Below are 14869 nucleotides of genomic sequence, written 5' to 3' on the forward strand. Positions count from 1 at the left end.
TTGCAGCTTCCCTCCCCAGCCCATCCAGAAGGGCTTACAAGGTCAGTGAGCTGATGTGAGCACATGGAGTTTGTACTGACCTACAGATGCTACTCACCTTCGTCTGGTTCCTCTCCTTTCCTAAGGCCAGCTCCTGGTTTCAGAGAGAGTTAGGAAATGCAAACATTAGGAGGTGGTTCCAAACCAGGGCATTAACACTTGAATTTAGCACCATGTATTTGGATGTAAATTAACACAGATGGTGAACAAGGGTTTGTTTTCAACTAAGTTGCCATAAATTTCTTCCTTACTGCAAAATGACGAGTGAGGATTTTTCTTATCCATGCAATGTGCATTTTGCCCCATTCAGTTTCCTCTGGGATCAAGGGTACAACTCCAGTGTCTCTGATGGAAGCAGCTATACTGGAGTGGTCTTAGTGCTTTAGAAATATCACCCTCTAAATCTGTGGGTGTGTGGGGGAGATGTGCTCATGCTTGTGTCCCCACCAGCTATTAAAGAGAATTTAGTTGTTAATTATCTGTCACTTGCAAGCTTCAGTGATCATTCTGAGCAACTGCCTCAGGGCATTTTGAAATTATTGAAGTCTCAGCTGCTGACCTGGCTGTTCTCCTGTTGCTGTTCTTGGTCAGTAATTCCTCTTGACAGTGTAAATATTGTTGCTCTAAAAGCCATTTGGGACCTCTGATTGCTTTTTTGTGTGGGTCAGGATGAAATAGTGTAGCTGGGCTTCAGAAAAGCTGCTGTGTGTACAGATAGCGATGGGATTTCAGCTGAGCTGGGGGTGCTGAGGAGAAAGAGAGCTGGCTTGTTGGGTTATCCTGTATGATTTATTCCTTGGGCTATATTAATCTGATTCTGCATGTGTTTTGGGTTTACAGCTCGCTGATCTGGGAAGTGAAAGCATTCACTGTGCACCCTTTGGAAAGGGTAACTTTAGTGACCCAGCAAAAGACACGGAGAGGAGCCTGGTTTCGTAACAGAGATGCCCTAGTTAGAAGCGTCACAATATGCTGGATGTTGATAACGGTGTTCTGGAAAGATAACGTATTAAAAATACGCTTTTTCCTGAAGGGGATAATCAGCTTGATTCTGAACTGCTGTGTCTCGTTTCCAGGGCAGCTGGTGGTGTGCACGCTCTGCTCCTGCGTCATGAAGACCAAGCAGATCTGGCTCTTCTCTGCGCACATGCTCCCTCTCCTGGCTCGGCTCTGCCTCGTCCCGCTCGAGACCATCGTCATCATCAACAAATTCGCCATGATTTTCACCGGCCTGGAAGTTCTCTACTTCCTGGCATCAAATCTTCTGGTGCCCTATAACCTGGCGAAGTCAGCGTACAGAGAGCTTGTCCAGGTAAGGTGGTGGATGTAATCATTCTGGCTTCTGAGCCTTTTATGCAGGAAAGAAGTAAAAAATAAACCACTTCAGCTGTCTTCTGTGCACCTGTGTTGTGTGCTAACTCATCCTCTCTTAGCCAACCGAATAAGCTCCTATCCATAGCATCTTCTTTCCTTAATTTATGATAGCTTTGGATGGGTGAGCAGTTAAGACTGAATTATGAGCCTGAATTATGCTGCTGGCTGGCTGAGCGTGGCCACTTTGCTTGAATATTGCTTATTCCTTCCCAAATCCAGGCTAAAAGACAAGACTGTGTCAGACTGGAATTTATTTGCAGCCTTATTAAGTGAGGAAGGTAATCCCTGGGCATTCAATGTAGTAGCTGTTCATTTCAAGAAACACTTTCCATATGAGAAGTGTTTGTAATTATTTAAGTGTTATATTGGGAGTGACACTGAAGCTGATTTTGATTCTAATAATCACTAACTTAGTGATTTGTAACTTGCACAATGATTTGAAAAGTCTGTGGAATTTTCTTTAAAGCAGCAACATTGCTGAGACCTCAAGAAGACTGATCTGATCTGTCCATTTTCTTAATGCTTTGACATCTGATATATGTTTAGTTCAAAAAGCACTTTCTCAGTACAGAAACATCACATTTCCTGTTTTTTTGTATAAAATATGTCTATACATCCTTCTGTATATTTCAGTATAAAGAGATTGATGTTTGCTTGGCATTTGACTGAGCCACTGTTTCAGTTCTTGCCACTGCCTGGATTTTTTTTTCAAACCAAGCCACTGGGTTTTTTTGCCTTGTGCTTGTCAGTCCAGAAGCAGCCAGAAAACTAACTTGTTAAGCTCTTTCAAAACCTTCTTTAAAGATCTTGTTTGCTGTCATATCTGTCATACACAAACAAAAACTTGGCAGCAGGAGGTGTGTACTGTGCCAAGGTCTCAGCCTGTCATGTTGATCATTGGTGTCTGGTAATTTATTTTGTATGTAGTTGGTCTTTAGAGGAGGATTATCCTTCTGTGTTTGTACAGCACCTAACATTGGTCTGACCTCATCCATGGAATCACAGATTTGTTTAGGTTGCAAAAGAACTCCGGGATCATCAAGTCCAACCACTCATGCCACTTCTATATATCTTTTAAATCTGTCCAGGGATGGTGACTCCACCACTGCCTGAGCAGCTTCTTCCAATGTCTGACCACCCTCTCAGTGAAGAGACCACCTTTTCAGTGAAGAAATTTTTCCTGATACCCAGTCAAAGCCTCCCCTGGCTTGTTGATTTGCTGATTTAAAAATTAATTTGGGAGCTGACTGGCAAAGCTTCAATATCCTGTTTCCCAGTGGGAAATCGTGCTCTTTCTTCTGGCTTTTTATACAGAGGACATAAAGTGTTTTTCCCTTGGGAATACAGAAAAAATGGCAGAACATTTGTAATGTGGCCCTGGGTTTATAAGAATGTTGGATGCTGCTTTTCTAGATATATGTAATAGAGTTGCAATGAATAGTTGTGAGTGGTTTTTACACTGTACTGGCAAAACCCAGGATTTTTGTTTTTAAGAACTTGCTGCTCTTTGCTTGTGTTCCTGGAACAACAGAAAAACCATTGACTCATGGTGTGTTCATGTAACTGGTTGCAACTCTTCTCCAAGTCGAGTCTAGCTGTGTATTCCAGAGGAGGATATTGCCATTCCAACTGGAATATTTTCCTGCTTGTATTTCCATTGCTGTAACTATGAGCAGTTGTTGGTTTCCAGTGCTGTCCTGGTGTTTGTAAGTTTACACACAAATCCAGCTATTTTAGGCTGGATTTGACTGTGGGTTTGATATCAGTGTCAAAACTTTGTGAATATTGGGATGTTAAACACCAGGAGTGTCTTGTGAGAGCCCTAACAGGTGGACTAGGGCAGCTTTTTGTGCTTGTGTGTATGTTAAGCTGTACCCAGTGGTATAATATAAAAGCGGGCCCAGAACCTTGGCTGCCTGTTGGCAGCAGAGGATGCCAGAAATGTCTCACAGTTATGAATCTGCATTATGAGCGTAGCATGAGCCTTTTCCAATGTGGTGGAGCTCTGTGCCAGGAACTGCACAGGATTACTTGCCTTGCTCCCAGGCCAGGGGAGTCTCCTGAGGGCAGGTGCACTTCCTTGACAAGTCTGTGAGCAAAGCAGGAGCTTGGCACTGTGTCCCTGCCAGCAGCATATTGCTTGTCCATCAGCCCAAGTGCTGCAGCAGGTCCTGTGAGTGTCATATCCCTCATGCTCATCAGCTTTTTTAGCATTTCCAAAAATTTCCTTGCCACAATGGCTTCTGTGTCATTGTGGGAAGCAGGTGATGAGGAATTAGTAGTAAATCCAGCTATATGAAGTTCCAGCTTCTTGGAAATGATTGTAACTTACTGTCTTTGCAATGCAAGGGAAGTACTCAGAGCTTCAGCATCTTCCAATATAAGTCTTAAGCATGAATTTCAAAACACTTGGTGGAATAGGTATGTGGTCCTTTTGAGATACTTAAACATAAAATGAGGTGGGGGGTGTTAAGTTTTTCTTTAAAAACAGGTCAGCAAAGTAGATTTACTACTTTCTTTTTTTTTTTTAACGGTATGAGTCATTTCAGTGTCTGGTGTGTGCAGTGACTTGGCAGTAGCTACAGAGAAAACAACATTGCTGTGACTTAAACTGGGCAAGGAGATCTGAGGGGCTGGCATGACCCAGAGCCACATGTCCTCACCCCTCTTGCTGTGAGTGGACTGCAGGGAGCAGCTCCAAGGCAGGTGTTTGTAGGAAGGGACATTGAGCTGGTCTGAGGGTTTGCTGCTGGAGTCAGGAACTTCTGCCTCCTGCCAGACAGACTGGAAATCTGTCACTGCTGAACCTGAGCTCTGCCTTTGTCAAACTGTACTTTGATGTACCTCCTCTCTTTCTTTGTAAGGGCTGATGTCATGTGGGTTATCCTTGCCTTCCTTGTGACTATATTGTTTGCTTTCCTTTTGTTATCAAATCCCAAGTGCTGTGACTCAATAACAAATTACTTTTTTGTGTATTCCCAGGTGGTGGAGGTGTATGGGCTCCTGGCACTGGGAATGTCTCTGTGGAACCAGCTGGTGGTCCCAGTGCTTTTCATGGTGTTCTGGCTCGTCTTATTTGCTCTTCAGATCTATTCCTATTTCAGTACACGGGACCAGCCTGCCTCCAGAGAGAGGCTCCTCTTCCTCTTCTTGACCAGGTAATTCAGGAGCCTGCAGAGAGTTGGTTTTCTGTTTGAAGTATCTTCTGAAATGAGTATCTGTGCTCTTTTAGAGATGAGATGTGGATGTTGGCTTTATTGCACTTGGATACCCAACAAATATTTTTCCTTATTGCAGTGACCATGCATATAAACCCTGTTAAGCTTGTCCTGCAAATGCGTGGATCCCATTCAGAGCAGAAATTAATAGAACTGTGGGAGAGCCTGGAGCAGGAATGCAGGATGGAGAGGAGCTGGGGCTGCTGCAGAAGTTGGGTTAGGCAGATTAGGTACAGTGCCATAGTGGGATGGGGAAAAGAGGGGTAATAGTTATCTAAACACAGACAGCTAGCACAGGACAGAGGCTTTAGGGGTCATACATCATTAGTTCTTCTGATTAGTCTTCATCAGTACAGTTTTCCAATCAGACTTTCTAGTTTCTGGGCTTTTTCTTGCCTTGCTGTATCTGTCTGTGGTGCCGTCATGTAAGCTGTCAAAATTAATTATCATGAGGGAGAAATGGTGTCACCCTGCATTATGCAGAAGCACTGACTATGTTACCTGCTTGTTAACTAAACCACTGGGGTCTGAAATTTTTCTTCCTGTTCACTTCTGCAATTTTAGTTTTGTTATAATGGAGAGAAGCAATCCTTTTCCTTGAAGTTGAGTTTATTCCTACACCAAATTGTTATACTTCTCTTATTTGTGGCAAAACAGGGACAAAACTGATTCATCCTAAAAATACAAACTCTAATGGTACCACTAACAGACTCTGACCCCTAGGAGGGAGCTGAAGTTGTCAGGTCAGGTAATAACATAGTGCTGGCTGTTCAACAGAGTGGAAGAAAAGATGTGCTCTTCCGTGAAAACAAGTGAATTCTGCATCTGTGCCCTTAAAACAGTGGGGCTGGAATTCAGGTGGGAGCAGTTGGGGTGTTCACAGCAGCTGTGTCTGACTCCATGAGGAGGTTGGAGTGGCTGTGCTGGATCAGCCCAGATCCTGATGGAGCCTGGGAGCCAGTTCCCAGCAATGGCTGCAGATGAGTTCCTGGAAGGACACCCACCCGTTATATGACAAACAGGATGTTTCCTAGGACTCATCCAATCCTGCATCCATCTCCTTCTTTCAGGCTGCATTAGCTGAATGTGCCTAAAAAGTAATGTAGTTACTGAAAAAACTCTTCCATCAGTTTGTGGTTTCTGCCCTTGAACCCATGTATGCTTGTGTCATTTGGGAGATCCTGAGGCAAGGTGCTTTCACAGCTCAGCCTTGCCTCTCTAACGAAAAATCCATTTTGATTGCTTGGATGCTTCCACATAGTTTCATTCAGTGCCCCTCAGTTTGTATACTGGGGAGGGGAGACATGGATATCAAAACTGAAAACTGAGCGTAGCCTAAGTCTGTTCTTCCCAGACTGGGAAGTTCCTGTTTGATATTTGCTGTTTAAAACTATTTTGTACCTTTCATTGTTCTTGTTCCTGTCAAAGTCTTTTTCATGGGTTTATAAGTGCTGAGATTTCTGAGAAGCCACAAAGAGTTCAGCTCTGTGGGACAATTTATAATGTGCTTGACACATAAACATAGTAAAGCTCCCCAGGCATCTCTTGAGCTCATAAGCTCCTCTGGGACCCTTGCATAGTAGATCAAGTTTAAGAGGAGCCCTAACATTATTGTGACAAAAAAGCAGAAAAAAAACCAGGATTCTTGATTACTGATAATTTATTTTGAAGCAAAGCTTAGAGTTCCTCAAATACCCTGCATAAATAACTGCTTTAAATACTGTTTCTCACTATCTTGATCAGCGGGAACATCTAAAAGCTTTTTCAGCCCCCCTTGGCTTGGTAAACAGGCAGAATTTGAAGGCTTACCCAGAAGTACTGTAAATAGTATATGTAAACACATCAACATTTTCTGCAGTGAATTGCTTTCAAAGGATATTTCAGGTTTAAGTAGTCACTAAAAAAGACCAAGTAAATGTCTCTTGGATGAGCTTTGTTTATTTTTGAAGCACGTGCTTCCTCAAAACTCTTTTGTCAGAGCACTGGACTGCTTCACTCATCACTCAGTTAATTAGCAGGACATGGTTTTGACCATGGCAGTTTCTCTCTCAAGACTACTATCCTGAGGAATAAATGAAGATTTTTTTTTTTTTTTTCAATAATGTATATGTCAGTGTATTTCCTTGGATTATGCATATGAGTATTTCCAGATGTGTAACCCCTGGCTGACAGCTGGTTGTTTATCCTTACCTGGCATCGGCAGTGCTGTGTTTTCAAACCCAGAGCACATTCTGGGGCTTGGGCTGCCTCAAATATCACAGTGCCAGGGCCAGTAGAAGAGCAGAAAGTGGGTGATGCAGCTGTCAAGTGAAGTCTGGGGTCTCAATCTTTGGGACTTGGCTGTAGTAAAAGAGAGGAAGAAACCAGCTGAAGGAGACCCTTCTCTGCTGGCTTTTTCTGCTGCTTCAGGCTCAACCCTTCCAAAGAGACAGGCGTTGCCTTACCTGACCCTGATGGGGACAGCCCCAGTCTCCCAACAAGACATATTAGTTTGGTGTTGGTGTGCATTATTATGGATAGGAGGAGAACATGTCTCAGTGAATCCGTCTGCTTTAGCTGGGTCTTTGTGGTGCTGAAATTTTTGGGTGAAATTGCAGCGAGTGACTGCAGAGGCTCTGGGCTGGCCGCTGGCTCCAAACCCCAGCGACAGCAGGACAGTGCCACCACGTGGCCCCGTGCCGAGGGGACTGCAGGGATGTCACAGCACAGCCCTGCCTCCAAGGGGGAGCTGCTATGAATTTACATCTTGGAAAGAAGCAATAAAATCCATCTCATCTTTTTTTGTTTATTGGAAGACTTAATGGAAGTGTAGAACTTTTAACATTTTCATTAAACCAGTCCAATTTTGCTTGGAAACCAACTTGAACAGTTAACAGGACAAGGGGAGAGCTCATGACATTACTTTTAATTGATCAACCTTTTCTTTTTGTTTCTTTTCCTCTCTCTCATGGCAGTATTGCCGAATGCTGTAGCACTCCGTACTCACTGCTGGGGTTGGTCTTCACAGTCTCTTTTGTTGCTTTGGGAGTTCTGACTCTCTGCAAGTTTTACTTGCAGGGTTACCGAGCGTTCATGAATGATCCTGCTATGAACAGGTGAGTGCCTTGTGCCTAGGGCCTGAAAAGAAACAGATAAAAGTGGCTTTATATAAAAATACCGGGGTGGCATTGCTGTTTTTTGACTCTTGACCTTTTGACAGGTTTTTCGTATTCCAGTCTGTGTGTACATTGAAAAGATTTGAAGTGAAAATACTTGTCACAGACTTCTTGGGAGATTGTTCATTTCTGCACAAATTCTGGGCTGTTACTTGGGATTTACAATTGCTTTTATTTTCATGAGTCACTGAAAATTTTTCACATGCTTGCATAATATAAACACTTCATATTTTCATTTCCTCATCTCCCCTCTAATCATGTATGAAACATTACTAATCTGTGAGGTTTAAATCACAGCATTGTATGGATTGCTTGTAAATTGTTATGGGAAATAACCAAAATGCCTTTTCTCAGGCTTGTCTCAACTTGTCTAATATGAAATTGGGATCCTGACGCTGCCTTTCCTGTTCCCTCAGCCCATAACTCTATAGAGAGTTGAGACCATTTGTAAAAGAATGTTTTACATTTTGGATTCCAAGATGGGGAAGCAAAAATGATATAAATTTGGGCTGCATAAGATTAGTCTATGTACAACCATCTTTTGGTGAAGCATGTACTTTACTGCATCAGATAGTTGTGGTGATCTTCAGAGGCATTAATGTCACTCTGAGGTTCCAAGACAGAAAGTGGACAGCTGTATTTGGTTTAGGTACATGGGGAATAAACTCAAAAATGGCAAAATTGGTAATTTGCCTAAACTGGGTCCTTAAAATGCTTTGTGGTGTCTGAGCTGGATGTAGCCCAAACACTGCTTGTCAGGAGCAAAATCTGCTGGTTCCTAAGCCCAGCACTTGAGTATTTCTGAAAACATCCCTCCCTGGTTAAAGCCTTCCAAGGACACCAGTGAAACCTAAAACCAGTGACATATGAAAGGTTGTGACAGATGCAGACAGTTTATTTCCTGGTGTTTCTAGATGTACTTTTGAAGCAGCATTGACACAGAGATGTGATTGTTTGTTTTTTTGACTGTGTTGATCTGCAGGGGGATGACTGAAGGAGTCACACTCCTGATCCTGGCCGTGCAGACGGGTTTGATTGAGCTCCAAGTTGTGCATCGGGCGTTCCTGCTCAGTATTATTCTTTTCATTGTGGTGGCATCCATCCTTCAATCCATGCTGGAAATTGCTGATCCCATTGTCTTGGCATTGGGAGCCTCAAGGGACAAGTAAGAGACTGGTTTCCTAAACTGAGAGTTACTCAATGCTCTTTTAGGAGGTGATAAACTAGTAATTGATGGCTTTTAGTACTTGTAAAGTTGCCTTGGTTTTTTCTGTATACAGATTTCTTTTCTAGTCCAAGTTCTCTAGTTTTGTGGTTCCAGTTAAGCAAATCCAGGACTGTGCTGTCCCCACCCACACCCCATTGTGTGGATTTGCAGAATGATTTTTCTTAACCTCCTCTGCAGTTGGGTGGGTTTCCCTCCAAAGCAGTGATCTCACACAGCTATTGAGGGTGGGAAGTTTCTAGGAGTGACCGTGTCTTAGATACTGTAAAACCTATTTTTTTTGTGATCCCAAAATGATAAGATTTACTGGCACAAAATAAGAGGTGGAAGGTTTGTCTTACTGTCTCACATGTTTGGATTGTATGGGATTGTTCAGTTTCAGTTGTGTTTTGAAGAGCTGTATGGGGGCTATGTGGTGTTCTCATATGAATCTGGTTTTATCTTTGTCAATTGCGTTTGTCTTTTCCCTTTCTGTAACCTGTGAGTGAAGAAATGAACAGAGAAGGTTTGTTTATGTGTAGAGTTTGTTTAGCTTAGAGGTGTTCTGCGTGCAGCAAGTTAACTTCTAGGATAGAAACAGAGGGAAAGGGAGTAGAGCCAGGATAGGAGCATCTGCCCAGCTTCAACAATTAGACTGTGGGGATAGTGAGTTTTAACTCTTCTGCCAAATCTCCCAGGGAGTTCTAAATCAGCAAGAAATGGGATAAATTCCACTTCAGCTCTCCCTTCCTCCCTCACCCACAGACACAGAACTGCAGACCTCAAAGTCACTCTGATGTTTCTTCAGACTGTATTGAATTAATCAGCTTGTGCTGCCGTCCTGTTCCCCCAAATGCTTTTTTTCTGTACCTCATCTCCAGAGCTAAGTGAGGTTAAAATACAACCTGAGGAACAAGTAGAGGTAGTATAGTAAATTACTGGAGATATTCTGAAAGCCTTCACAAATGGGTGGGCTGTAAAAAGATTGATGGTGTGTTTAGGTTGGGGGAGGAGATTAGGAAGAAGTAGATGATAGGAGCAGAGTAAGAACTGGCAGAGATAAATGTTCAAGTCCTGCTACATTTCTTCTTTTGTGATCTCTGAATTGGGGAATATACTTCTAAAGGCAGCAGGGTTAAATCTGGCAACGAAAGGAAGTAGCTTTGCCCCACACATATTAGCAAAATCATGAAGAGGAGTTACAAGAATTACTGAATTATTTATTTATTAAAGGTGACCTCTTGTTTGTTTAGAGAAATGTCCAAACAGTTATACATTTAATAATTTATTTTAATGGACTTCCATCTGTAACATTCAGTACCTCAAGTACTTATTTTGCCCATAATTTTTGTCTTTCTATTGAAAGCAGCAAAGGTCAGTTGAGAGGGAACTTTGCACAGTTGTAGGCATGTGTGCAAGCTGGGAATGAGACTGTGCCCAAGTAAAATAAAAACTCCTTTCAACAGGATAAAGCCTTGAGCAAACATCTAATGTGCCTACATCCAGCAGCCATTCTATTCTTATTCTGACACTCAAATCTGACTTGAAAAATAAAAACCTATTGTGTTGTTTTGCAGGAGCCTGTGGAAGCACTTCCGAGCAGTCAGCCTCTGTCTGTTCCTGCTTGTGTTCCCCGCGTACATGGCCTACATGATCTGTCAGTTTTTCCACATGGATTTCTGGCTGTTGATCATTATTTCCAGCAGTATTCTAACCTCTCTTCAGGTAAGAACATCAGCCCTGTGAAGCCCTGCATTAACTGTGATCCTATTATTCTAAGGGAGAAAATACATGATGAGAAAAGAACAGGGATGAGAGAAGGGCAGAATTACAAGGGGTGATAAAAAAATCTCTTTCTATGTCCTATATCTGAGGCTGAGGAGCTCCTGGGTGGGCTGAGAACAGAGGTGAATGGAAGTCTACCTCAAATTGTAAAGCCAAAAGGCTTTTGAGGGTCTGTAACTATTACAGTAAAAAGGATTTTTCCCAGAGTACTCATTTATGTGTCATTACTTAGCTATAATACTTTGAAAGTGGTTTGATGTTCAAAACACAGTAGTGTAAATAGAGGAAATGCTTTATAGTGTAAGTATTGTTATTAGTTGGGTTTTTATTATTAAATTTTTTTAATTGCCCCTTAAAATGCTCAGTGCTCCTGTTTAATCAACTCAGCTGTGTTCTGAACTCAGGAAGGTAAAGAAGGGGAAGTACTTGAGAACAAGCTTAAATGTGTTACAAGAAAGAACAACTTTTATTTGTCCTGAAGTTCAGCAACAATTTCACTGCTTTGGGGCTTGCCCTCTGTCCAGCTTGGAGGTGTAGTGTGGACAGAGCTCAGTGGCCAGCACTGACTCAAGATTCATTTCAGAACTGCAAGCAGAACTCAAGGTCTTGCTCTGTGTTACAGGTGCTTGGGACACTCTTCATTTACGTTCTGTTCATGGTGGAGGAGTTCAGGAAGGAACCAGTGGAGAACATGGACGATGTGATCTACTACGTGAACGGCACGTACCGGCTGCTGGAGTTCCTGGTGGCTCTGTGCGTGGTGGCCTACGGCGTCTCAGAAACCATCTTTGGGGAGTGGACTGTCATGGGCTCCGTCATCATCTTCATCCACTCCTACTACAACGTGTGGCTGCGGGCCCAGCTGGGCTGGAAGAGTTTCCTCCTTCGCAGAGATGCTGTGAATAAGATAAAATCTCTGCCCGTGGCCACAAAGGAGCAGCTGGAGCAGCACAATGACATCTGTGCCATCTGCTACCAGGTAGGAATGGAAGTGTCAAAGGATTGGCTTGAGTTGAAATACCCCCAGACTCAGTTCAGTCTTCAGCTAATAAAATAAGTGACTTGAATTATGTGTAATGAATAATGCTGTGCTCAGTAAGTTACTGGAATCACACAGTTTTCTGCTTTGTGCAGACTGAGTTAGAGTGCTGTCACCAAGATAATTTTTAGGAATGAGGAGCTTGGATGTGCTTAAATTGTCTTTTTTTTTCCCTCCAGTTACACAGCAAGCTCTGTCCTTAAGCTGCTTTGATACCTCTCATGTTTGGCTTGAGCTGGTCTCAGTAGTAGCAGCAAATGTGCCCTTTCTTCATTGCTGGAGGATTTTGTTAGTGAAAGCCAACACGTTCTTGGTAGCTGATTTGTCACTATTCTATAGGAGCAGCTCAGTTTCTACAGACATTGCTGCTTCGTGTGCAGTGTCAGTTTTGTAGCAAAAACCTAATTATCAAAAGGTTAAGGGTCTTGCTAACATAAGCCAGCAGATATAAGGACCTTAGACATTAATGCTGAAAGTAATATCTTTATCACACTTCTAGTTCCAAAGTCTCTTCCTCTTGAATAGGAATTGTAGTTATGTGTGACAGTGAAAGAATCACCCTAACATTAGTAGTGTGCAGTTAAGAGTGGGATTGGATTGGCTCCAAACTTGATAGAAATTCTTTGAAGGAGTAAAACTGCCAGATTGAACGACAGTGTTCAAAACACCAGACTAGAATTACGTGGGTCTCAGCTGGCAGAGTTCATGGTGTCACTTCATTTCTGCTGTTGTTACATGTTGTATCTGTCATTGTGCTGTTTTCACTTGCACAATTGTTTCTCGAGCGAACCAAGCCTGTGATTCTTGTCCTGAAAAGGTCATGTTTAATAATATCTTACAAACAAAGGTTTTTTGCCTCATTTTTAATACCTGTAATAAAGAAAGCAAGACCTGGTCTGTATTTGCACTGTGTGTGTATCAGAGAATCATTAAGGTCAGAAAAGACTCCAAGGTCGAGTCCAGCCTGTGACTGATCCCCACAGCACTGAGTGCCATGTGCAGGCCTTCCTTGGACACTTGCAGGGACAGTGACTCCTCCTTTCCAGTGCCTGATGACTTTTTCTGTGAAGAAATTCTTACTGATACCCAAAACAAACTTCCCCTGCCACAGCTTTAGGCCATTTCCTCTTGTCCTGTCACTTGATCACTGAGAGAAAAGACTCAGCCCCACCTGGCTGCCCTCTCCTGTCAGGGAGTTGTGCAGAGCCAGAGGGTCCCCCCTGAGCCTCCTTCTCTGCAAACTGAGCCCCCCGGCTCCCTCAGCTGCTCCTCATATGAAGCATTGTGGGTGTGGAGGAAGGAACATTCTCTTCCTTGTCTGTGGACTGCTTCTGTCTCTTCCACGCCTGGTGAGCCCATTAGATGTGTGAGGTGAGAGGAGAGGAATGGGATTACAACTAATAATGTATTTCCTTTTTTTTTTTGTTTTTTTTGTGTCTTTCAGGATATGAAAACTGCTGTAATCACACCATGTAGCCATTTTTTTCATGCGGGTTGTCTTAAGAAGTGGCTGTACGTGCAAGAAACCTGCCCTCTGTGCCACTGCCAACTGAAGAGCCCTTCACAGCTCCCGGGACTGGGACCAGAGCCAGTGCAGCAGCCAAATCCTAGTGCAGAGCAAAACACCAGGCCTGGAGACACAGCTGAGCCTGGTGCTGAATGTGACCACAGGCCAAGTGTGAAGGACAGCCCGAGCAGGGGCCACGATGGACACGACAGCCCCGAGGCCTCTGCCCAGCCGGGGGTGTCTCCCAGCATGGACAGTGACACGAGCCCCTGTGAGGCCAGCCAGGGAGCAGCCTGTGCTGCAGAACTCACTGCAGCCCCAGAGGGGTGCCCTGCTCCACATCTGAGCCTTTGTGTCCAGCTCTGAGGCTACAGAGGATGACGCAGGAACAAACACATTTCAGAGATCCACGTTTGACTCAGAAGAAAACCAATCCTTCCACAGCTGTGAAAGAAGTGTAGCTATTAATGCTGGTCAAAATGTAATCTCCCATGCTGATTTTTATGGGCTGCTTGGTAGTGGTAACTCCAGTGAGATGTAGTAGAAATGACTCCAGAAGCTCTCTGAACTGTGGGCATAGGAAGGATGTCTGGGAATAAATAGTGCAAGAGTGTTTTCAAGATGTAGGTGAGGGGTGAGAGGAGCGAGAGGTCTGTGAGACGTTGTGGCCAGTGGGACAGGAGGCTGGCTTGCTTTTGGTCAGGGAGAGGAGTTGCACAGAGCCATGTCCCAGGCCCTGAGGGGCGTTACAGGCCGCGAGTTGCCGGTCTCTGGCGGATGGGCAGCTTTGGTTGCTGACATTTTTTATGGCACGTAAGCAAAAATCAAAGATGTAACAGCAGTGATTGTACCAGGAGATGGAAGCACTCTCAATACGTCGTGTGTATGCTTTGGGTGTTCTTGGGGCAGTTGCATTTGAATTCATGTAATCTATAGTGACTCTTGACTTTTATGACAGAGTCATCAATATTTTGATGTATATGAAACTTTTGCTCATAATGGGCACAGTGTGGGCTGCATGAAGTAAACTAAAGCTCTCATGAACGCTTTGCCTCTGCGGGAGGAAAGCGGGATGAGCTTTAGGGCACGGATAGAGGCCTTGCAGGACTGTGCTGTGTAATGTTTAACCCTTGCAGCTGAATTAAAACAGTATTAAACTCTGGCGATATTTGCACTTTGGGAATGAGTACATTATTGTGTATGATCAGACTCCGCAAATGCCACTTTTAAAAGCTGTTAATAGGTTTGCACCTTTTTTTCTTTGACGAGGACATGTCCATACTTAAATTTTTACATTCATCATGGCTTCAAGTAGAACAAGGGACTGGGGTGGGGAAATAGGTGGGAGTAGGGGGCAGGCAATTTTTTATGTGAATTTTGATATGAAGAGAAATTAGTCACTTATTTATACGATAGGCTTGACTCAAGTGTTTTTCAAAGTCGGTATTCCTAATGTGAAATGTGATACTATTTTATTTTTAGTAGTAAATTTGGATGTAGACTGACAGACATAGCTGAATGTCTTAATAAATTACATTTGAAGATTTT

At 43.3% G+C, this 14869-nt stretch overlaps 1 protein-coding gene across 2 annotated transcripts in view; it reads left to right on the top strand.

Moving 5' to 3' along the window:
• RNF145 (ring finger protein 145) overlaps positions 1-14869 on the top strand; it is a 45911-nt gene extending 31042 nt beyond the window's left edge. For both annotated transcript variants that reach the window (XM_058848808.1, XM_058848809.1), the window contains exons 5-11: positions 1116-1351; positions 4396-4571; positions 7586-7726; positions 8769-8951; positions 10568-10715; positions 11398-11754; positions 13259-14869. In XM_058848808.1, coding sequence (XP_058704791.1) covers positions 1116-1351; positions 4396-4571; positions 7586-7726; positions 8769-8951; positions 10568-10715; positions 11398-11754; positions 13259-13687 — 1670 coding nt within the window. In that variant the 3' untranslated portion in view covers positions 13688-14869. The remainder of the gene's footprint in view (positions 1-1115; positions 1352-4395; positions 4572-7585; positions 7727-8768; positions 8952-10567; positions 10716-11397; positions 11755-13258) is intronic.

The sequence above is a fragment of the Poecile atricapillus genome, chromosome 13 (genome assembly GCF_030490865.1).
Source record: "Poecile atricapillus isolate bPoeAtr1 chromosome 13, bPoeAtr1.hap1, whole genome shotgun sequence".
In the NCBI taxonomy this organism is placed as follows: Eukaryota; Metazoa; Chordata; class Aves; order Passeriformes; family Paridae; genus Poecile; species Poecile atricapillus.